This window comes from Symphalangus syndactylus, chromosome 22, assembly GCF_028878055.3.
Source record: "Symphalangus syndactylus isolate Jambi chromosome 22, NHGRI_mSymSyn1-v2.1_pri, whole genome shotgun sequence".
NCBI classification, from domain to species: Eukaryota; Metazoa; Chordata; class Mammalia; order Primates; family Hylobatidae; genus Symphalangus; species Symphalangus syndactylus.
In genome coordinates this window covers 40323242-40345186 of record NC_072444.2, presented here as the reverse complement: position 1 = coordinate 40345186, position 21945 = coordinate 40323242, and the positions used below count along the sequence as shown (strand labels likewise).

At 46.2% G+C, this 21945-nt stretch overlaps 1 protein-coding gene across 13 annotated transcripts in view; it reads left to right on the top strand.

Annotated features, from left to right (window-relative positions):
• The first annotated feature begins 1434 nt into the window (after positions 1 to 1434).
• PLEKHB2 (pleckstrin homology domain containing B2) overlaps positions 1435 to 21945 on the top strand; it is a 46022-nt gene continuing 25511 nt past the window's right edge. For 10 of the 13 annotated variants that reach the window (XM_055261017.2, XM_055261016.2, XM_055261015.2 and 7 more), the window contains exons 1-2: positions 1668 to 1793; positions 18606 to 18650. In XM_055261017.2, the coding sequence (XP_055116992.1) occupies positions 18614 to 18650 (37 nt within the window). In that variant the 5' untranslated portion in view covers positions 1668 to 1793; positions 18606 to 18613. Of the gene's footprint in view, positions 1794 to 12931; positions 13048 to 18605; positions 18651 to 21945 lie in introns of those variants that run through there. The other 3 variants (XM_063632119.1, XM_063632118.1, XM_055261013.2) reach the window with 2 other exon arrangements.

The window sequence follows — 21945 nt, the reverse complement described above, 5'->3', positions numbered from 1 at the left end:
AAGTGCGCCACCATGCCCGATTAATTTTTTTTTTTTTTTTTTTGAGACGGAGTCTCGCTCTGTCCCCCAGGCTGGAGTGCAGTGGCGCCCTCTCGGCTCACTGCAAGCTCCGCCTCCCGGGTTCACGCCATTCTCCTGCCTCAGCCTCTCCGAGTAGCTGGGACTACAGGCGCCCGCCACTACGCCCGGCTAATTTTTTTTGTATTTTTAGTAGAGACGGTGTTTCACCACGTTGGTCAGGCTGGTCTCAAACTCCTGACCTCGTGATCTGCCCGCCTTGGCCTCCCAAAGTGCTGGGATTACAGGGGTGAGCCACCGTGCCCGGCCAAAAATGTACAAATCTTAAGTATAGTGTTCAGCTTGATAAAGTTTTACTTACACGCACGTACCCACCACTCAGATCAATGTATAGAACATTTTCAGCACCCTAGGAGTGGGGTTGCCAGGAGGCTCTCTCAAGCCTCTTTCCAGGCAGTATGCCTGCACCACCCCCCAACCCTGCTAGGCTGGAATGCAGTGGCTTGATTACAGGTCAAACTTCTGGGCTTAAGCAATCCTCCTGCCTCTGGCTCGCAAAGCTCTGGGATTACTGGCATGAACCATCTCACCTGGCTAACATTTATTTTCCCTCTATTGTCTTCAGAAAACCCCCAACTTTTCATTTGGAATAATTTTAGACTACAAAAAAGTTATAAAGCTAGTATACCCTTCACACAATTTCTCCTAATGGTAACATCTTACATAACCATTATACATTTCTCATAACTAAAAACTATTACCTAAACTTAAACTTTTATTTGGTTTATATCCCATCCACATCACCATGTTGCATATGACAGTGTCTCAGTTTTTTTTTTGCTTTTGATTACCTTGATAGTTTGAGGAGTACTGATGAGGTGTTTTGAGGAATATCCCACAAATGAGATTTGTCTGATGTTTATCTTTCAGTTAGACTGAGGTCACGGTTTTTTTTTTTTAATCACATCATGTCAAGGGCAAGTAACAGTGACTAATCACTTTGATTTTCACGTGGAGTGGCTCTACAGCCCTCTTTCCACACTGTACTCTTGGAAAGGTCGTTCCCAGGCACAGGCCACACTCAGGGTGGGTGCGGACAGATTACCACACCCCTCTGGATGAGATATTATTGGAATTCCTCTGCAAGGAAGATTATCTCTTCTCCCTCATTTATTTAATCACGTATTTATATCAGCACAGGCTCTGGGATGTTTTATACTTTAGGTTATAACTTAATGCAATGTACTTTATATTGCTGCTCAAATTGTCCCAGGAGCGGCCCCAGGGAGCTCTCTGGGTAGATCCCTGCGCCCTTGGACGCCCGGTCCTTCAGTTTTTTGAGCACCTCGAGCTTCTGGCCTACAAAACGCTCCCGGCTCAGCTGGAGCTTTCTGCGCCCGGGTCCTAGAGTCGCCCATTTCTCTAAGGCGCCTTGGCCCTATTTTTAGAGAGCGGTATTTAGAAACCAAAATTAGGGTGCTAACAATTCTTTTTTTTTTTTTTTAATTTTTATATTTTTAAGACAAGATCTCACTTTGTAACACTTCCTTTTAGTGGAAGCGCCGACCTCCTAGGAGACCGACGCCCCCGGCCTCCTTCCGTCCGGTTTCTCAGGAAACCACCCAGACACCCCGCCCCACCTGCCGGGGCCCGCCGCGCATGCGGGCCGCGGCGTGACGTCAGAACGGCGGCCAGGACGCCCGGCGTGCGGCAGTCGAAGGCGAGAAGGCAAGAAATCGCCGCGGCGTCTTGGCGTTCTCTACTCTGGTTCGCAGGTGAGTGTCCCTGTTTAGTCCGGACGACCCTAACTCCTTTCCCCTCTTGCCCGCGCCTCTCCAGATTCTCCTTTAGAGCCGCCCAGCCTCGCGCCCCTCCGAGGGGATCTCGCACCGCGCCACCTCCCCGGCGTCCCCACTCCCTAATTTTCCCTGAGGCTCCTGGCCACGGGTCCTTCCACCTCCTTGGACCACCCTGACTTTCCCCAGGTCCGCCGTCTTAGTCTTCCCTAGAGCAGCCCGTTCTGAAGCCCTCCCAGTGGGCCCCCCCCCCGGCCTCTCAGGCCCCCTCCCATCGCTTCCCCGGCGTCCCCCTCCGGTCCTTTCCCCGAGCCCCTCCCCTCCGGCCCCGCGGACCCTCCCCCTTTCCCGACTGCGGCCTCCGCCTTCATTCTTTCTGGCACCTCGGGAGTGTCCCACACGTCTGACTGCCGGGACTTGCTGCGGCCCCGCCGCCTGGGGTCTACCGGCGTCCGATCTCCACTCCTGCTGCTCCCTGTGCTCCAGGGAACTTGCCTTCTCAGTTCTCCTGCCCAGAGGTCTCCCCTCCTTAAGTCCTGGGGGGCATTGAGGCTTTACCCTCGCGGTGCGGTCCGCCCCCGCTGCATTTCACCTGCTCTTGGCCTTGCAGTGTCTTTAGTCATAAGTGCTTGGTGTACCTTCCTTATCTTACATATCTCTTTTCATGTTTGATTCTGTTACTCAACTAGATTGAAAACTCCGGAGGTCAGGGATTTGCATAGGGATCCCCGCCACCCCGCTTAAATCTCAAATGTAGACTGGTTCACATAGAAAAGGCTTCATAAATGAGCGAATAGTAAATTTCCGATGATTCAGGGTGGGTGGAGGAAAGGAATGAGGTGCAGTGGTCACTGTAAAAAATTAAAGGAATATGGTTAATTCAAAATAATACTGACTCATGGTTTCAGCCTTTAAATTTTTAGTGCTTAGGAAAGGGTGGAACCACCACCGAGGGAGGAGGGCTGACAGCTGAGGGGAGGAATATTCCAAGGTCTTCTGTGGCCTTTGATATGAACTAGTACCAATGCAGGAAGTGACTTGTCTGAAGTCACATGAGGAATTAGGACCCGAGCTGGCACTGTTAACTGCCTGTTTAGTATGGCCCTCAGTATTTGTTGACTAAACTAATGACCAAAAATGCATACAAAAACATGTATGCACAGACACAACTGTGCGTCTGTGCCCATGCAGTGGGTGTGTCTGCCTAAGGACCTGTGGGGTGTGGGAATACTGCTGTGACCGGTTCAGTTGTGCTCAAGAGTGTTCCCTAGGTTCAGAAAGTTCCTAACCCTGGGCTGGTTGGCTGGATATTGATAGGACTGGAGCTTGTCTGGGCTTCCTTTGTGCCTGCTGTTTACTCTCTGTGGTGGTGATCACTTTACTCGACTCTTCCCCATTCGTACTGATCTCCCTGAGGACAAGAATCAAACTGTGTTGCAGGGTTTCCCTAATAAACAGCATAGTGTTTGGTACTTTGTAGGTGGTCGGTAAATGCTTATTGAAGAAGGCTGCAGAAAAGAACTCAGAACCTGACAGCAGTTCTTTGCTAGCATTATATTTTAAAGGCATTGGTACATTCTGTAAGTAAATTTCCTGCTATTCTCAAGGACTGAGTTGATTAAATGTGTGCAGCAGTGGTATAGAGAGGACAGATACTCTTGTGGTGGTACTCCTTGGGAAGGTGGAGGTTTTTCTCAGCTTTTTCTGAAAGCTTTGCTTATGCCTTTCAGCTTGCATTAATATTTTTCTTTCTCCTTTCCTCTGCCTGCCTTCTGTTTGTCTAAAGAAATTAAAGAATTACCTTATTAATAACACTAACTACCAAAAACTGCAAAACACACTGTTAAAAATGCTCCCAAAGCGGGGGCTGATTGACCCAGTTGTTTTGTTGATTGTATATTTGCTTCCACAGTGGATCATGGAAACGGAAAGTTGAACTTTCTTGCCTCTTTGCTTTCTTGGCCTGTCTGCCCTTTGATGGTGCTTGTTGTCAAGAAGTGGTTCCCAACTGGAAATAGCCAGTGCGTGGGAACTGACCTCCACATGTTGATGGGTCACCCAACCTTCTTTCCGTTCTGTTTCAGAATGTACCTGTGACATCTCTTTGACTCTCCATTGTTGCCCTTGAAGAACAGAGATGAGTTTTCTTCCTTTTTCATAAGGAAGCCACTTTTATAGCTAAAGAGAGCTAGAGAACTGGGATATCATGAGGAGTTGTAGACAGTTAAACCTGAATTCCAGCTTTTGGAACAAAATAGTAATGTAATTGTAGCAGTTCTCACTTTTTTTTTTTTTTTTGAGACAGAGTTTCACTCTTGTTGCTTAGGCCGGAGTGCGATGCCGCAGTCTTGGCTCACTGCAACCTCTGCCTCCCGGGTTCAAGGGAGTCCCCTGCCTCTGCCCCCCCAAATAGCTGGGGATTACAGGCGTGCGCCACCAAGCTCGGCTAATTTTTTGTATTTTTTCTTTTCTTTTTTTTTTTTTTGAGACGGAGTCTCGCTCTGTCACCCAGGCTGGAGTGCAGTGGCGCGATCTCAGCTCACTGCAGGCTCAGCCTCCTGGGTTCACGCCATTCTCCTGCCTCAGCCTCTTCGAGTAGCTGGGACTACAGGTGCCCGCCACCACGCCCGGCTAATTTTTTTGTATTTTTAGTAGAGACGAGGTTTCACCGTGGTCTTGATCTCCTGACCTCGTGATCTGCCCGCCTTGGCCTCCCAGAGTGCTGGGATTACAAGCGTGAGCCACCGCGCCCGGCCTATTTTTTGTATGTTTAATAGAGATAGGGTTTCACTATGTTGGTCAGGCTGGTCTCGAACTCCTGACCTCAGGTGATCCACCTGCCTTGTCCTCCCAAAGTATTGGGATTATAGGCGTGAGCCACCGCGCCTGGCCAGTTCTCACTTTTGGACCATCTACTACAGGGCTGTTTGGACATATCTCCTTTAATTGTCACAGTAACCCCATGGCGTAATTGGTTGTGCCTTGTCATACAGGTAAGAAAACTGAGGCTTAGAGAGGTTTAGAATCTTGCTGAAGGTCATACTAGTGAGTAGAAGGCAAAGTAGTCTTCAGGCTTAGAACTGTCAGATTCCAAAGGCAGTATTTTTTGTCCATCTGTTGTCTATTTCGATTCAATGCTTTCAAAGAGATACAAATTCAAATTTAAAATAATTTAAATTGTTGAATATGGCTTACATTTTAAAGCTTTGTATAGGTTTTATTGGCATAAAAATAATGTTCTTTTGCAGCTAGTTTGCTGGTGTTTTATTCTCTAGAGACCAGCAGCTGGGGCTTAGTGTTTATCTGATGAGTTTTAGTTTATGCATTCAGTTTTGCTCCGGGATATAAATAGTGAAATGTTGAATTAAGTTATGGAATGGTGTGAAATTCAGCATGCTAAGGCAAACAAACAGAAGTCTTCTGAGCCATTTGAGAAGCAGCTTGATGTCCTTATTCTTAGAGCAGGGCTGTCCAATCTTTCGGCTTTCTTGGGCCACATTGGAAGAAGGCCACACATAAAATACACTAACACTAATGATAGCTGATGCACTAAAAAATAAAATTGCAAAAAAATCTAATAACGTTTTAAGAAAGTTTACAAATTTGTGTTGGGCTGCATTCAAAGCTGACCTGGGCTGGGGCCATGAGTTGGACAAGCTTGTTCTAGAATATTTTAGGCAAATTTTGGTAAGGGGGAGAATAAGTTAATAGTAATAATAGTAGTAAATAGTAATAATTGCTGTCAAAGCAGCTACCATTTATCGAGTTCTAGTAACTGTGAGGCACCATGCCAACTACTTATATATTATTTCACCCAATTTTCCAAACATCCTGTCAAGTAGGTGGTGGGAATTTTCATTTTATAGATCAGGCTTGGAAATGTAACTTGTCCAACTGAGTCAGGATCCGAACATAGGTCTTTTAACTCTAAAGCTTATACCCAAACACTAGGTTCTGTGAATTTTCAAAAGCATATGATAGGCTGGCTGCAGTGGCTCACACCTGTAATCCCAGAACTTTGGGAGGCTGAGATGGAAGAATCCCTTGAGCCCAAGAGTTCAAGACCAGCTTGGGCAACATAGTGAAACCTCGTCTCTACAAAAACAAAATAAAATGTGATCAAAATCATACTTCATGATTTTTGGTTTCTAAAGATACTCTCTAAATTTCTCTCCTCAATTTAAAAACGAAAGCAGAGAACTGTTGGAAGGTTCAAATAGGCAGATTAATTTAGGTTGTTTTGTTGTTTTGGTATAGTTGAAGATAATTCAGGTTATTGCTTACATGTTTACATTTATCAAAATAATACATGTACATAGATTGAAAGACCAAGTAGGCCAAGCGTGGTGGCTCAAGCCTGTAATCCCAGCACTTTTGGAGGCTGAGGCGGGTCGATCCCCTGAGGTCAGGAGTTTGAGACCAGCCTGACCAACGTGGTAAAACCCTGTCTGTACTAAAAGTATAAAAATCAGCTGTGCATGGTGGCGGGTGCCTGTAATCCCAGCTACTTGGGAGGCTGAGGCAGGAGAATCGCTTGAACCTGGGAGGCGATGGGTGCGGTGAGCCAAGATCGCACCACTGCACTCCAGCCTGGGCAACAAGAGCGAAACTCCCATCTCAAAACAAAACAAAACAAAAACAAAAAAAAGCCAAATAGTGCTTTAAACCTTAGAATAAAAAAATATATATATCAAGCTCTTGCCCACCCCTTTTTTAAACTATAGACAACTATTTTCACCTTTCTCTGGCACTTTTTTAGATAGTATTTTGGCCGGGCGTGGTGGCTCACACCTGTAATTCCAGCACTTTGGGAGGCCAAGGCAAGCGGATCATGAGGTCAGGAGATTGAGACCATCCTGGCTAACACGGTGAAGCCCTGTCTGTACTAAAAATACAAAAAATTACCTGGGCATGATGGCAGGCGCCTGTAGTCCCAGCTATTCGGGAGGCTGAGGCAGGAGAATGGCGTGAACCCGGGAGGTGGAGGTTGCAATGAGCTGAGATCGCACCACTGCACTCCAGCCTGAGTGACAGAGCGAGACTCCGTCTCCAAAAAAAAAAAAAAAAAAAAATTTTATCTTTGTGGATATGGTAAAATTGCTATTGATTTACATGTAATCTTTTGACTTTTGATCATAGAAGACTTTTGCTGCCTTGTAAAACTCTTCAATCCATCAGTGAGTCAAAAACTTGTAGGAAATTTGTCAGTTACTTTTTTTTTTTTTTTTTTTTTTTGAGACAGAGTCTCACTCTGTCGCCCAGGCTGGAGTGCAGTGGCGCAATCTCGGCCCACTGCAAGCTCCGCCTCCCGGGTTCACGCCATTCTCCTGCCTCAGCCTCTCCGAGTAGCTGGGACTACAGGCGCCCGCCACCATGCCCGGCTAATTTTTTGTATTTTTAGTAGAGACGGGGTTTCACCGTGGTCTCGATCTCCTGACCTCGTGATCCGCCCGCCTCGGCCTCCAAAAGTGCTGGGATTACAAGCGTGAGCCACTGCGCCTGGCCAAAATTTGTCAGTTACTTTTTTTCTCCCCTGTAGTACTTGGTCCTGCTCCAGTCTGGATTTTTTTTTTTTTTTTTTTCTCCCGAGTCCTTCTGCACAGCTGCCTTTCTGGGAATTTCCTCCCCTGCCAGTGGAAGACCGAGTCCTACTCTGTCGCCCAGGCTGGAGTGCAGTGACGTGATCATTCATGGCTGACTGTGCTTCTTCCTTCTGGGCTCAAGCGATCTTCCTACCTCAGTCTCCCGAGTAGGTGGGACTACAGGCGTGCACCACTGTGCGCAGCTAACTTCTTATTTTTTTGTTGAGAGTGTCTCACTGTGTTGCTGGGTTGGTCTCAAACTACTGGGCTGAAGCGATTCTCCCACCTTGGCTTCCCAAAGTGTTGGGATTACACTCAAGAGCCACCATGCCTGGCCTTGATTAATAATTTGACTGGGTATGGAATTCTGGCTTGGAAATAATTTTCCCTTTGCATTTTGAAGGTATTGCTCTAGACGTCCTGTGTCTTGCTGATTGTTGATCCTTTATTATGCTTTTTTCTTTGGGAAGTTTTTAGGTTCTCTTCTTTGTCCTAGATGTTCTGAAATTTCAGTCATCCTACCCTACGGAGAATCTTTTAAAATTCATCATGCTGTACAGTCATTGGAGCTTTTGAATCTAGAAATGTGTTATCCTGTTGCGGGAAATGGTTTTATAGTATTATTTCTCTGCTCTTTTCTCTGTGGTTTATTTATGAAATTCTCCTATAAGCAGAATTTGTTTTTTGAGACGGAGTCTTGCTGTGACGCCCAGGCTGGAATGCAGTGGTGCAATCTCGGCTCACTGCAACCTCTGTCTGCCGGGTTCAAGTGATTCTCCTGCCCAGCTGGGGCTACAGGTGCGTGCCACCATGCCTGGCTAATTTTTGTATTTTTAGTAGAGATGGGGTTTCGCCATACTGGCCCGTCTCGTCTTGAACTCCTGACCCCAAGTGATCTACCTGCCTCGGCCTCCCAAAGTGCTGTGATTAACAGGTGTGAGCCACTGTGCCCGGCCAGCAGAATATTTTATTTTTTTTATTTTTTATTTTTTTTTGAGACAGAGTCTCGCTCTGTCGCCCAGGCTGGAGTGCAGTGGCGCAATCTCGGCTCACTGCAAGCTCTGCCTCCCGGGTTCACGCCATTCTCCTGCCTCAGCCTCCTGAGTAGCTGGGACTACAGGCGCCCGCCACCGCGCCCGGCTAATTTTTCTTTTGTATTTTTAGTAGAGACGGGGTTTCACCGTGGTCTCGATCTCCTGACCTCGTGATCCGCCCGCCTCGGCCTCCCAAAGTGCTGGGATTACAGGCTTGAGCCACCGCGCCCGGCCGCCAGAATATTTTATATTCCAGGCTCATCCTCTAATTTTTTTCCATCTCTTGGTCTTTTTTTTTTTTTCCTTCTAACTCTTCATTTCAGAGAGATTTCTTCCATCTTGATCTTTTCAACTCTTGTATTGAATTTTTAATTTTGGTTATTATTTTTAATTGAGAGCTCTGAATATTTCTTTTTATTTCTTGTTTTTTTTTTTTTTTTTTTTTTGAGATGGAGTCTCACTCCAGTCGCCTAGGCTGGAGTGCAGTGGCACCATCTCAGCTCACTGATACCTCTGCCTCCCTGGTTCTAGCGATTCTCCTGCCTCAGCTTCCTGAGTAGCTGGGAGTACAGGAGCCTGCCACCATGCCCGGCTAATTTTTGTATTTTTAGTAGAGACGGGGGTTTCACCATGTTGGCCAGGCTGGTCTCGAACTCCTGACCTCAAGTGATCCACTCTCCTCAGCCTCCTAAAGTGTTGGGATTACAGGCGTGAGCCACTGTGGCCGGCTGTAAAGTAATATTTTTAAAGTTTTCTTTTGTACCCAGCATTGTCTCTGATTCTTGTGAGGTTTTTTTTCTTGAAAATTTTATTTTCTTTAATCTCTATCTTTTATGGTCTAGATTTTTCTCCAATGTCTGACTGTGATACTGTGAAATGTTTATTTGGTCTTTGACCTCATTTCCTGCCTTACAACTCCTATTTAATACAATCCTTAAAAATCTCCAAAATGATGTCTTTTTGTGTGCTAATAATTGATTGATGGCCTGCAGACTCCCTTCAGGATGGGAGCTGGTCATCTGAAACACCTATGCGGCATTCGAGGGTTGGAACTTTCATGTCTGCCCCCAACCTTCCAGGAAGGAGAGAGGGGTTCAAGGTGATGTTGATCACCAATGGCTGTTGGTTTAATCAATCATGCTAATGTAGTGAAGCCTCCATAAAAACCCAAAAGGATTGGGTTTGGGGAGCCTGCAGAATAGCTGAACACCTGGAGGTTCCTGGAGGGAGGGTGGTGTGCCTGGAGAGGCCTGAACACTAACACCTTGCCCTATACATCTCTTCATCTGTGTCCTTTGTAATACCTTTTATAATAAACTGGTAAATATAAGTCATTATTTACCTGAATTTTGTGAGCTGCTCTAGCAAATTAATCAAACACAGGCAGGTGTGGGAATTCTAATAGACCTAAAGAAAGAAACTAAAGCAAAAATTACTATAAATAGAGAGTTTATTTAGGCCAGATTTGAGGACAGCAACCTGGGAAGCATAGATTCAAGTTGCTCTGAATATATGCTTCGAGTAGCAACAGTTACAAGTGGGATTTTAAAGGGCAAAAATAGGGGCAGTTTCTAAGTTGAACATAAACTATTGGTTGGCTGTATGTTGTTCTTTGTATCACACATTCCAGGAACATGAAGAAAATGATAGAGGGTCACATTGTGTAACTTGTAGTAACAGTCTTGGTAATTTATCAGCTTGTCTGGAAACTACAGGAAAGGGAAGATTAAAAAAACCCCAAGTCCCTTTCAACAGTTAACCCCGAGCGTGGCTGGGGCTGTGGTAACTAAAGACCTATTTTCTAAATTTTGCCGGTGGTATGTCCGTGTGTTCTTGATTGCTCTGAGCTACTTTTCTTTCTCACTGACTTAAAGCTAGTTGATCACATGTTCCAGAGGCCCTGACTTGTGGCTGGTGTCTGAAGGGTGGCCAGTCTTGTGGGACTGAGCCCTCAACCTGTGGGATCTGACGCTATCTCCACGTAGATAGTGTGACAGTTGAGTTGCAGGACACCTAGTTGGTGTTCGCCGAAGAATTTTTTTTTTTTTTTTTTTTTTGAGACCGGGTCTCACTCTTGCCCAGGCTGGAACGCAGTGGTGTGATCATGGCTCACTGCAATCTCCCCATCCCAGGCTCAAGTGGTCCTCTTACCTCAGCCCCCGAGTAGCTGGGACTACAGGTGTGTGCCACCATGCCCCGCCGATTTTTGTATGTTTTTGTATGGATGGGGTTTCACCATGTTGCCTAGGCTGGTCTCAAACTGCTGAGCTCAAGTGGTCCCCCAACCTTGGCCTCCTAAAGTGTTGGGATTACAGATGTGCGACACTGTGCATGGGCCTGCTGCATGATTGATTTCTTGCTTGGTATGTGGGGAGAAACCCCCACACATTTGGTCACAGAAGTCTTCTATGTTGATTGTTGTGATGTGAGAGCAGAGGAAAAACAGTATGTTTTTTCCACTCAGACTGATGATGCTTGCTCTGTATTCCTACTTAAGAGACGTACTGAAAAGCTGATTGGAAGTCTGTGTTTGCTTCAAGTCTGTCTCTTGGTGAGCTTCCCTGGAGGGTGTTAGGCAAAGTTTGGCTTTTTCATTACAGAACACCCAGTTGTCAGTATCAGTGAGCTTTTCCTCTTGGGACCGTGCATTTGCTCTGAGCTAGAGTCTGAGAAGTAAGGAAGATGGAGAATTTGACTTTCATGGACCATATTCTTCTAAGTGTGGCCTGTCACTTTGAGCTGTGTGTAGTGTGGCCACGCCCAGTCTCCAGAGGCATCATCTTCAGGATCAGGGAGGGTCCCTGTCTGCGTGGGTAGGGTGCCTAGTGACCCCTTTGAAGACTTTCCATTAATTCTTCTGATTTCTCCCCACCTTTGGAATTCTCTCTTACCCCCAATTTCTGAGTCTATTTTTATGTGGCAGGAGTTGGCTTGCTGTGTTTTGGCTTCTGTTAGCACATAAAAAGGTAGAGGTGGCCATATTTTATGTTAGCTGCCACTTGTCTGTTTGTCTTAGAACCTTCAAAATGTTGTATCTCATCTGCCTTTGTCTGCTGCTGTTCTCTTTGTGGATTCATGCCTTGTTTTCTCTTTAACTCTCTTAGTTGCATTTCAGGAGGGAGTGGCCCAGGCTGTAGTGCAATGGTGTGATCTCAGCTCACTGCAAGCTCTGCCTCCCGGGTTTGCACCATTCTCCTGCCTCAGCCTCTCCTGAGTAGCTGGAACTACAGGCGCCTGCCACCACGCCTGGCTAATTTTTGTATTTTTAGTAGAGAGGGGGTTTCATCGTGTTAGCCAGGATGGTCTCAATCTCCTGACCTCCTGATCCGCCCGCCTCGGCCTCCCAAAGTGCTGGGATTACAGGTGTGAGCCATGGCCCAGCCCTGCCCTGGAGACATTTTGCCCATTGTCTTGGTGATTAACATTGGGCTTCTTGTTACTTATCCAAATTTCTGCAGCAGGCTTGAATTTCTCCCCAGAAAATGGGTTTTTCTTTTCCGTGGCATCATCAGTCAGCAAATTTTCCAAATTTTTATGCTCTGCTTCTTCTTGAAGGCTTTGCTGCTTAGAAATTTCTTTTGCTAGATACCCTAAATCATCTCTCTCAAGTTCAAACTTCCACAGATCTCTAGGACAGGACCAAAATACCACCAGTCTCTTTACATAGCAATAGTGACCTTTACTCCAGTTCCCAACTAGTTCCTCATCTCCATCTGAGACCACTGCAATCTGGACCTTATTGTCCATATCACTATCAGCATTTTGGTCAAAGCCACTCAACAAGTCTCTAGGAAGTTCCAAACTTTCCCACATCTTCCTGTCTTCTTCTGAGCCCTCCAAACTGTTCCAACCTCTGCCTTTTACCCAGTTCCAAAGTTGCTTCCACATTTTCAGTTATCTTCACAGTAGCATTCCGCTGTACTGGTACCAGTTTACTGTATTAGTCTGTTCTCATGCTGCTAATAAAGATATACCCAAGACTGGGTGATTTATAAAGGAAGGAGGTTTAGTTGACGCACAGTTCCACATGGCTGGGGAGTTCTCACAATCATGGTGGAAGGCAAATGAGGAACAAAGTCATGTCTTACATGGTGGCAGGCAAGAGAACTTGTGCGGGGAACTCCCATTTATAAAACTATCAGATCTCGTGAGACTTATTCGCTACCATGAGAACAGTATGGAGGAAACTGCCCCCATGATTCAATTATCTCCACCTGGCCTCACTGTTGACATGTGGGGATTATTACAATTCAAGGTGAGATTTGGGTGGGAATACAGCCAAACCATTATCAGAAAGTATGTCTTTTTTTTTTTTTTTTTTTTTTTTTTTTTGAGATGGAGTCTTGCTCTTTTGCCAGGCTAGAGTGCAGTGGCATGATCTTAACTCACTGTAGTCTCCGCCTCCCGGGATCAAGTGATTCTCCTGCCTCAGCCTCCCGAGTAGCTGGGACTACAGGCATGCGCCACCATGCCCAGCTAATTTTTAATATTTTTAGTAGAGACGGGGTTTCACCATATTGGCCAGGATGGTCTCGATCTCTTGACTTCATGATCCACCTGCCTTAGCCTCCCAAAGTGCTGTGATTACAGGCGTGAGCGACCGCGCCCGACCAGAAGGTATGTCTTTTCTTTAACACATTCTACTGTAATATATCTCATTTTAATCATCTTATACCCAGGGTACCTTTCAGCCTTAGTTGGTTGTAATGGACTGTAATTTTTACTTTGAATTTTACACTTCTGTCATAATTTAGCCGTTAGATGCTCTTTCTTCAGCTGAGTGGCTTCTTGACGCTTTCTGAAGGCACTCTTGAAAGCATCTGTGCTTTTTGATAGTAGGATACCCTGCCCCTAAACTGTAACTAGCTCATTTTCAAAGAGTACTGGCTCGTTTTAGAGGAGACTAGTGTTAGAGATAAAAATCTGCTCTGGGAGGTACATGAGATTGTTCCACAGAATGAGGAGAGATAGACAGGATGACATGAGATAAGAAGCTACTTGAGTCAGCAGAGGAATTACTCTTTTAAAAAGTCAAGAGTTTCTGTTGCTAATTCCAGTTTAAGTTCTTTTCTGTCTCATAATCTGATTTCCCGTTTCTCTAATAGTTTTATTTTATATAGGCACATGAAAGATATGTTTATAATGTCCTCTAGATGTAGACATTTCCATTTCTTTTTTCTTTTTGAATCTTACTCAAGTGGCCCAAATTAATTCCTAAGTCTGCTGTTCAGTTTCTCCTTGTTGCCATACCTTGAGACTCAACTGCCTGAAAAGTAAGAGAAACCCAGGCTAACCTCAAGGAAACACCAAAGAAAACATAGGCACGACATTCGTTGTATTAGTCTGTTCTCACACTCCTTTAAAGAACTACCTGAGACTGGGTAATTTATGAAGAAAAGCGGTTTAGTCAACTCAGAGTTCTGCAGACTGTACAGAAGGCATGGCTGTGGAGGCCTCAGAAAACTTACAATCATGGCAGAAGGCGAAGGGGAAGCAGGCATGTCTTCATGTGGCAGTAGGAGAGAGTGAACACACTTATAAACAAGTAGATCTCCTGAGAACTGTATCACAAGACCAGCAACAGGGATAGCTGCCACCATGATTCAGTCACCTCCCACCAGGCTCCTCTGCTAACACTGGGGATTATAATTCATGAGATTTTGGGTGGGAACACAGAGCCAAACCATATCATGTGGCAAATCAGATGTTGACCCACACAATTAGTACATAATACTCCGAGATACCAGGAAATCTCTAGATCCTTAAGGTTTTACCTAAAAGTCTCTTTTAACTCTTTATCGGCCAGGCGCAGTGGCTCATGCCTGTAATCCCAGCACTTTGGGATGCCAAAGCAGGCAGATCACTTGAGGTCAGGAGTTCGAGACCATCCTGGCCAACATGGTGAAAGCCTGTCTCCACTAAAAATATAAAAATTAGCTGCGTGTGGTGACACCTGTAATCGCAGCTACTTGGGAGGCTGAGGCATGAGAATTGCTTGAACCTCGGAGGCGGAGGTTGCAGTGAGCCTAGATAGTGCCATTGCACTCCAGCCTGAGTGACAGCTAAACTCTGTTTAAAAAAAAAAAAAAGATAGCAAATGTAGCCAAATTAATATCAAGAACCATTAGAAGGCCGGGCATGGTGGCTCACACCTGTAATCCCAGCACTTTGAGAAGCTGAGGCGGGTGGATTGCCTGGCCAACGTGGCGAAACCCTGTCTCTACTTAGAATTCAAAAATTAGCTGGGTGTGATGGCACACGCCCATAATTCTAGCTACTCGGGAGGCTGAGGCAGGAGAATTGCTTGAACCTGGGAGGTGGAGGCTGCAGCGAGCCGAGATCATTGCACTCCAGCCTGGGCGACGGCACAAAGAAACAAACAACAACCCCTTAAAAATGTAAAGAAATTGACCACAGAAGTTCAGGAGACTCCTTTCTGTTACTCCACATTTTTATATTCACTGTGTCCCGTAACCACCAGCGAAGTTGTATGGCTGTGTTTCAGTCAGGTTTTGTATTTGTTGTGACTAGGTAGTTCTCAGTACCTTTTCTAGTAATTTTTAGCCTGTTCTCATTTACTTTTTTTGTATGAAATATACTGGGAATTCACATTATGGATGCAGGAAGCTGTAGTATGAATATAAATATCTAGGATTTGACGTGAATGCGTACGTGCTTTGCCCTCTCATTTTTTTGTGTTCTGGGTTAATAACCCCACTGCACAGACGTGATGCTGTCTACAACATTCCTTTTTGTTTCGCCTGTTTCTTCTGCTGTACTAAGCTACATGAGAGTAGCGTTTTGGCTTGGTCACTGCTGTATCCTTAGTGTCTAGGACAAGGCTGGACACAAGTTAGGTGCTCTAAGAATATTTGTTTAATGAAAATATGATGCTGGTAGTTCTCTGCCTCAAATCCTTTTGGAAGTAAAATGATTGTTTTAGGATATTTTAGGCTATAAGTTTCAGGAAACCAAATTCAACCATCTTAAGTGACAAACCCATCATTCTGCTTAGTAGAAAGTCTTGGGTAAGGGTGGGTTTTGGGGTCGGTGAAGTCAGTGGCTCAGCAGTGTGAACTCTGCTGTCTCTGGGTTAGCTGCCCCCAGCTGGTTCCTCATGGTCAGAAGGTGGCTGCCAGCACAGTGAGCAGCAGTGTGCTTCCCTGTTCACATCATCTGAGAGACAGGGAGACTGGCTTTTGTTTGCTGGGGATTGTATGTTTGAGAACCTAAATGTGGTGGAGAAAGATTGGGGAAAAATGAAAAACATTTCCTTTCTTGGTAAGGACAGATAGCATGAATTGAAAAAAACTGCAAAGAGAGCAAGAAGCTTCAGCGTGCATGATTTTGGAGATGCTGGAGTATGGGGTGACTGAGGCTTGTGGCACTCTTTTTAAAGGTTTGGAGAAAGATGAGAAGTCAGCCATGCTTAGATATGGGGAAGGAGCTACGTTAGAGACTCATTTGTTCTTCTGAGGTGCCCATTTGGGCTTTTGCTAACCTTACAAACCTTAGTGCCTTAAAGAAATACCTAAAAAAGCTAAAGCAAGGCCAGGCACGGTGGCTCATGCCTGTAATCCCAGCACTTTGGGAGACCGAGGTGGGCAGATCACGAGGTCAGGAGGTCGAGACCATCCTGGCTAACATGGTGAAACCCCGTCTCTACTGAAAATACAAGAAAAAATTAGCTGGGCGTGGTGGCGGGTGCCTGTAGTCCCAGCTACTTGGGAGGCTGAGGCAGGAGAATGGTGTGAACCCAGGAGGTGGAGCTTGCAGTGAGCCGAGGTCACGCCACTGCACTTCAGCCTGGGTGACAGAGCAAGACTCTGTCTCCAAAAAAAAAAAAGCTAAAGCAGAAAACAAAAGTGGCCCATAGTCTCAGCTTCCAGATAATAACTATTGATTTCAAAAAATAAAATGGGCTGAGTACAGTGGCTCATGCCTGTAATCCCAGCACTTTGGGAGGCCGAGGCAGGTGGATCACCTGAGGTCAGGAGTTCGAGACCAGCCTGACCAATATGGTGAAACCCTGTCTTTGCTAAAAATACAAAAATCAGCTGGGTGTGGTGGCATGCTCCTGTAGTCCCAGCTACTCGGGGAGGCTGAGACAGGAAAATTGCTTGAACCTGGAGGACGGAGGTTGCAGTAAGCTGAGATCGCGCCACTACACTCCAGCCTGGGCATCGCAGCAAGAATCCATCTCAAAAAAAAAAAAAGCATGCCAATTGTTAACTATTTCAAACAGTACAGGAAGGGGTAATGGGACCAGTCACCCTCTTTGTTCTGTGACACACGCAGAATCGCCTCATTTTGTTTCCAGAGACACATCTTCCACAGGTTTTAGGATTCCTCCCAGGAGGCAGCCTGCAGCACATGCTGCTCTGCTTTGCCTGCCTGGTGATCTGTCCTGTGTGGAGGTACCCGCTCAGCAGTCCTCCATCGTGGGGCATGTTGGTGCGCTTCTGCAGTATATGTGATGTTGCAGCGAGTGTTTATATATATATATCTGTGTTGGTGAACCTCTGCACATATCTCAGTGAGGCAAATTCCTAGTCATGGTGAGATTGCTGGGGCAAAGTATACGAACTATTAAAGTTTCCGTAGATTTTTGCCAAATTTCCCTTTGGAAAGGTTGCAGCAGTTTTCTTTCTGCCATTGTGCTTTCTCCTTGCTGGGCATCTTGGAGGTTTTCATTTGTGCCCACCTGATAGGTACGGTAGTTAACTGTACAGTTGGAATTGTAGCTGTTGAATTGAGTGGGAAATTCAGTGTCTTTTTACGAGTTTGTTGGTCCTGTGTGTTCTTTTTTCTGTGAACTGCTAAATTACTGGCTTTTCTGTATGATATGTGTGAACTTTGTAAGTGAAGGAAATAAGCTCCTTGCTGCCATATGGTTATGAATATTTCTTCTTCTTCTTCTTTTTTTTTGAGACAGAGTCTCACTCTGTCGCCCAGGCTGGAGTGCAGTGGTGTAATCTCGGCTCACCACATCCTCCGCCTCCTGGGTTCAAGCAATTCTCCTACCTTAGCCTCCTGAGTAGCTGGGATTACAGGCACGCACTACCACACCTGGCTAATTTTTGTATTTTTAGTAGAGATGGGGTTTCACCATGTTGGTCAGGCTCGTCTCAAACTCCTGACCTCCTGATCCGCCCGCCTCAGCCTCCCAAAGTGCTGGGATTACAGGCATGAGCTGCCGCGCCCACCCAGTTTTTGTAATTTTAGTAGAGATGAGGTTTCACCATGTTGGCCAGGCTGGTCTCGAATTCCTGACCTCAGGTGATCCACCCTCCTCAGCCTGAGCCGCCGTGCCCAGCCGTGACTGTTTCTTCTGATTTATCACTTTAAAAGTCTCATTTAACTTTTTTTCCATACAGAAGATTTAATTTTTTTTTTTTTTTGAGACAGAGTCTCGCTCTGTCGCCCGGGCTGGAGTGCAGTGGCACGATCTCGGCTCACTGCAAGCTCCGCCTCCCGGGTTCACGCCATTCTCCTGCCTCAGCCTCTCCGAGTAGCTGGGACTACAGGCGCCCGCCACCACGCCCGGCTAATTTTTTTTTTGTATTTTTAGTAGAGACGGGGTTTCACCATGGTCTCGATCTCCTGACCTCGTGATCCGCCTGCCTCGGCCTCCCAAAGTGCTGGGATTACTAGCGTGAGCCACCGCGCCCGGCCAAGATTTAAATTTTTATGGAGTTGGCTTTATGAACCTTTTTCTTGATGACTTTTGTTTTTTTGCCCTGACCTGGCCACTCCATGTCACTCACTGCTGACACCAGTGCAGCACCCCTGCCTGGGCCATGTGGACCCCACTGAGAATGCCAAATGTAGGCACCTCAGGGCTCCAGCAAGCCACGAGAATCCCCCATGTCCTTGACAGAGCTAAATCCTGTGTCCCTGGGGCTGCTTTATGTTTGTTGAGTGGTGTTAGACTCAGTCACGTGGGCTGGGTGGTGAGGCTGAAGGCGAGTGTGGGAGGAAGGGAGGGGGTACAGAGTGCGGGGCACATGAACCCCACTGAGGAGGTATTTGTTAAATGCCAGGGAGGTACTGAGCTAAAATGGCCTTGGGCACTTCCTCAGCTGATGCTGAAGGGGATAAGGATAGAGACTTGGGCCGGACAGGCTATTCTCTTTCTGGGTATGATTTTGAACCTGCCTGTTTTTGTTCTGTAGGTGAAGAGATGGCGTTTGTGAAGAGTGGCTGGTTGCTGCGACAGAGTGAGTACAGGATGTGCGGCCTGCGATCGGCATTGCCGAAGGGCAATCTCTATTTCTGTTTGCTTAAAGTTGATCATGTTTAAAAGCAAATAACGAAGTTTTATGAGTGCTGTGGCCTTGAGTTTCCCCTTGGACATTCCTAGATCTCTGTGAACTGTCTTGCACACCACGGAGCTCCTCCTTGGTTGCTGAGTTGACAGGAACCAGGAAACAATGGCAGTCCCTGCTGCTTTCGCTCTCCTCGCTAGCATGCTTTACTTTTTTATTTTAATTTATTTTATTTATTTTTTTGAGATGGAGTTTCACTCTTGTTGTGGAGTGCAATGGCGCAATCTCGGCTCACCACAGCCTCTGCTTCCCGGGTTCAAGTGATTCTTCTGCTTCAGCCTCCCGAGTAGCTGGGTTCACAGGCACACGCCACCATGCCTGGCTAATTTTGTATTTTTGGTAGAGAAGGGGTTTCTCCATGTTGGCCACGCTGGTCTCAAACTCCCGACCTCAGGTGATCTGCCTGCCTTGGCTCCCAAAGTGTTGGGATTACAGGCATGAGCCACCGTGCCCAGCTGCGTGCTTTATTATTAAAGATGGATCTGGGACTGCCTGGATCTAACTGAGCTCAGCTGAGATACTGGAACAGAGGTGCTGGTCTCTCTGCCTCTCTTATCTGGGGATTGAGCAGCGACTCAGATTCTCAAATATTGGAGTCTTTGTAATTATGTGGCTGAAGAGTTGATCTGAGGCAATGAGTTAATCTAAAACCAAAACTTTTGTGTCTTCAGAAGGACTAGAGAAGAGACTCAGTTCTTTTTTTATGGGATTGAGATCCACTTTCCTAGGCTTATCCCTGCAAACCTATCTTTCATACACTGTCTGCTTATCTCTGAGGCTGTCACTCCAGGTGGGATTCATACTGTGTTTTATTTTTATTTATTTGTTTATTTATTTTTTGAGCTCTTGTTGCCCAGGCACGATCTTGGCTTACTGCAACCTCTGCCTCCCAGGTTCAAGTAATTCTCCTGCCTCAGCCTCCCGAGTAGCTGGGATTACAGGCACACGCCACCACGCCTGGCTAATTTTGTATTTTTAGTAGAGACGGAGTTTCTCCATGTTGAGCCTGGTCTCGAACTCCTGACCTCAGGTGATCTGCCTGCCTCGGCCTCCCAAAGTGCTCGGATTACAGGCAAAGTGTTGGGATTACAGGCGTGAGCCACCGCGCCCAGCCTCATACTGTGTTTTAAAGTGGGAAGAACCAGTCTTATTTATTAAAAAAAGAGCAAGCAGAATATTCTGCTATGCTAGAAAGAGTGAAGTTAAGGGAAAAGTGACCACCATGTCATTTATGATTCTAGTCAAAAACTGAGCTGTATCACATACCATTGATTGTTCAGAGACTTGAGTTTATCTATGAGCGTTACTTTCAGAAATTTAGCTAAAGTCAAGTCTACCAGTGAGAATTGATGGCATACCTGAGATGGTTTATAAAAACTATTGTTTATGAATTGTGTTCCTGTTAAATAGATTTTATGTATATATTCTTAATTCTCACAACAGCTGTATGAGAGGTAAGTGGTATTATTTCCAGTTGAAGAAATTGAGATTCAGTGAGGTTAGGTCCTTGTCTAAGTGTAAACTATGGGTGACAAACCTACATTCAAAGTCAGGACTGTGTGATTTCAACACTGACATATGCACCTGGAGACCGGTCTTCAGCCTGTGTGTCTGTGACTAGTTCCATGTTCCCAACCTGGAGCTGAACCGTATGTCCCCTTGTCTGTTAGTCCTGTAGTCTTAGAATAGACAGAGGTGTCGTAATGTTAGCTTCACAAAGAAAGTCCTGGCTTGTTGGAGTCTAGCCCAAGTTTCCTAGTCTTGGGTTTTGTGGTCTCAGCCTCCCCATGGTCAGGGGACATGGGGACCCTTGCTCAGACCTTGAGGGTGTGCCCTCCTTTGCTGGCCCTTCGGATGTCCTTTGCCACACCCTTGTTTGAGGGCAAGCTTTCCCTTTTCCACCACAACTCGAAGTAAGTGCTCTGTCAACATAGTGATCAGTGACCCTTTTGACAATTTTGTGCTCCCCATCACGCCTAGCGTGGTGAGGTACACAAAATAGATGTACTTTAAATAAGTCACATAGACTTTTCCAGTGTTCTGGTCCATGGTTGTTTCAGAAGTGTGTATTCAGACGACTTACTCTGTATATAACCCCATCCCCGTATGTATGGGTTAATTTTCCTTCTTTCCTGAAAGTAGAAGTATCAATGCCAGTAAAACGAGGTGAGATATATTACATTCACGAGGTTGTAGAGCAGCAGAGATACACATGTGATGTGGTCACATGTAGGCAAAGCCAGCCTCAGGACTTCTTTTCCTGCCATTGCCACATATACTGTTGGGACCCAGTCCTGGCCTCTGGAGGACAGCCTGACTTGGGAGTCTGCAGCCAGGGCTTTGATGGCAGGTGAGATACTTGGGCAGAACTCCCTGTCTCTGTGTTTCTGTGGCTCTATTTAGTAGGGCTTTTTGTTTGTTTGAGACAGAGTCTTGCTTTGCCGCCCAGGCTGGAGTGCAATGGTGTGATCTCAACTTACTGCAACCTCTGCCTCCTGGCTTCAAGCGATTTTCCTGCCTCAGCCTCCCGAGTAGCTGGGATTACAGGTGTGCGCCACCATGCCAGGCTAATTTTTGTATCTTTAGTGCAGATGGGATTTCACCATGTTGGCTGTGCTGGTCTTGAACTTCTGACCTCATGGTCCGCCCCCCTCGGCCTCCCAAAGTGCTGGGATTACAGGCATGAGCCACCGTGCCCAGCTTTTTTTTTTTCTTTTTAAGACAGGGTCTTGCTCTGTTGCCTAGACTGGAGTGCAGTGGCATGATAACTGCTCACTGCTGCCTTGATCTTCCAGGTTCAGGTGGTCCTCCTGCCTCAGACTCCCAAGTAGCTGGGACTGCTGGCCTGTGTTAGCATGTCTGGCTATTTTTCTCTTTGTAGAGACGGGATCTTGCTATGTAGCCCAGGCTGCTCTCAAACTCCTGGGCTCAGGTGATCCTTCCACCTCAGCCTCCCAAAGTACTGGGATTACAGATATGAGCCATTACGCCCAGCCTATTTGGTAGTTTCTGCACAGCTCAGGTAGTCAATCAAGTGGATGCTTGGGTATCACTTAGTGGTCAGTTAGGCAAGTGCAGTGGACACCCCGCCTGGTGAGGAGAGTGCCTGATACTGGCAGGAAAGCCGAATGACACATATCTGGTTGACACCAGTTGCAGGCACGGCAACATAAAGGGAAGTACATGA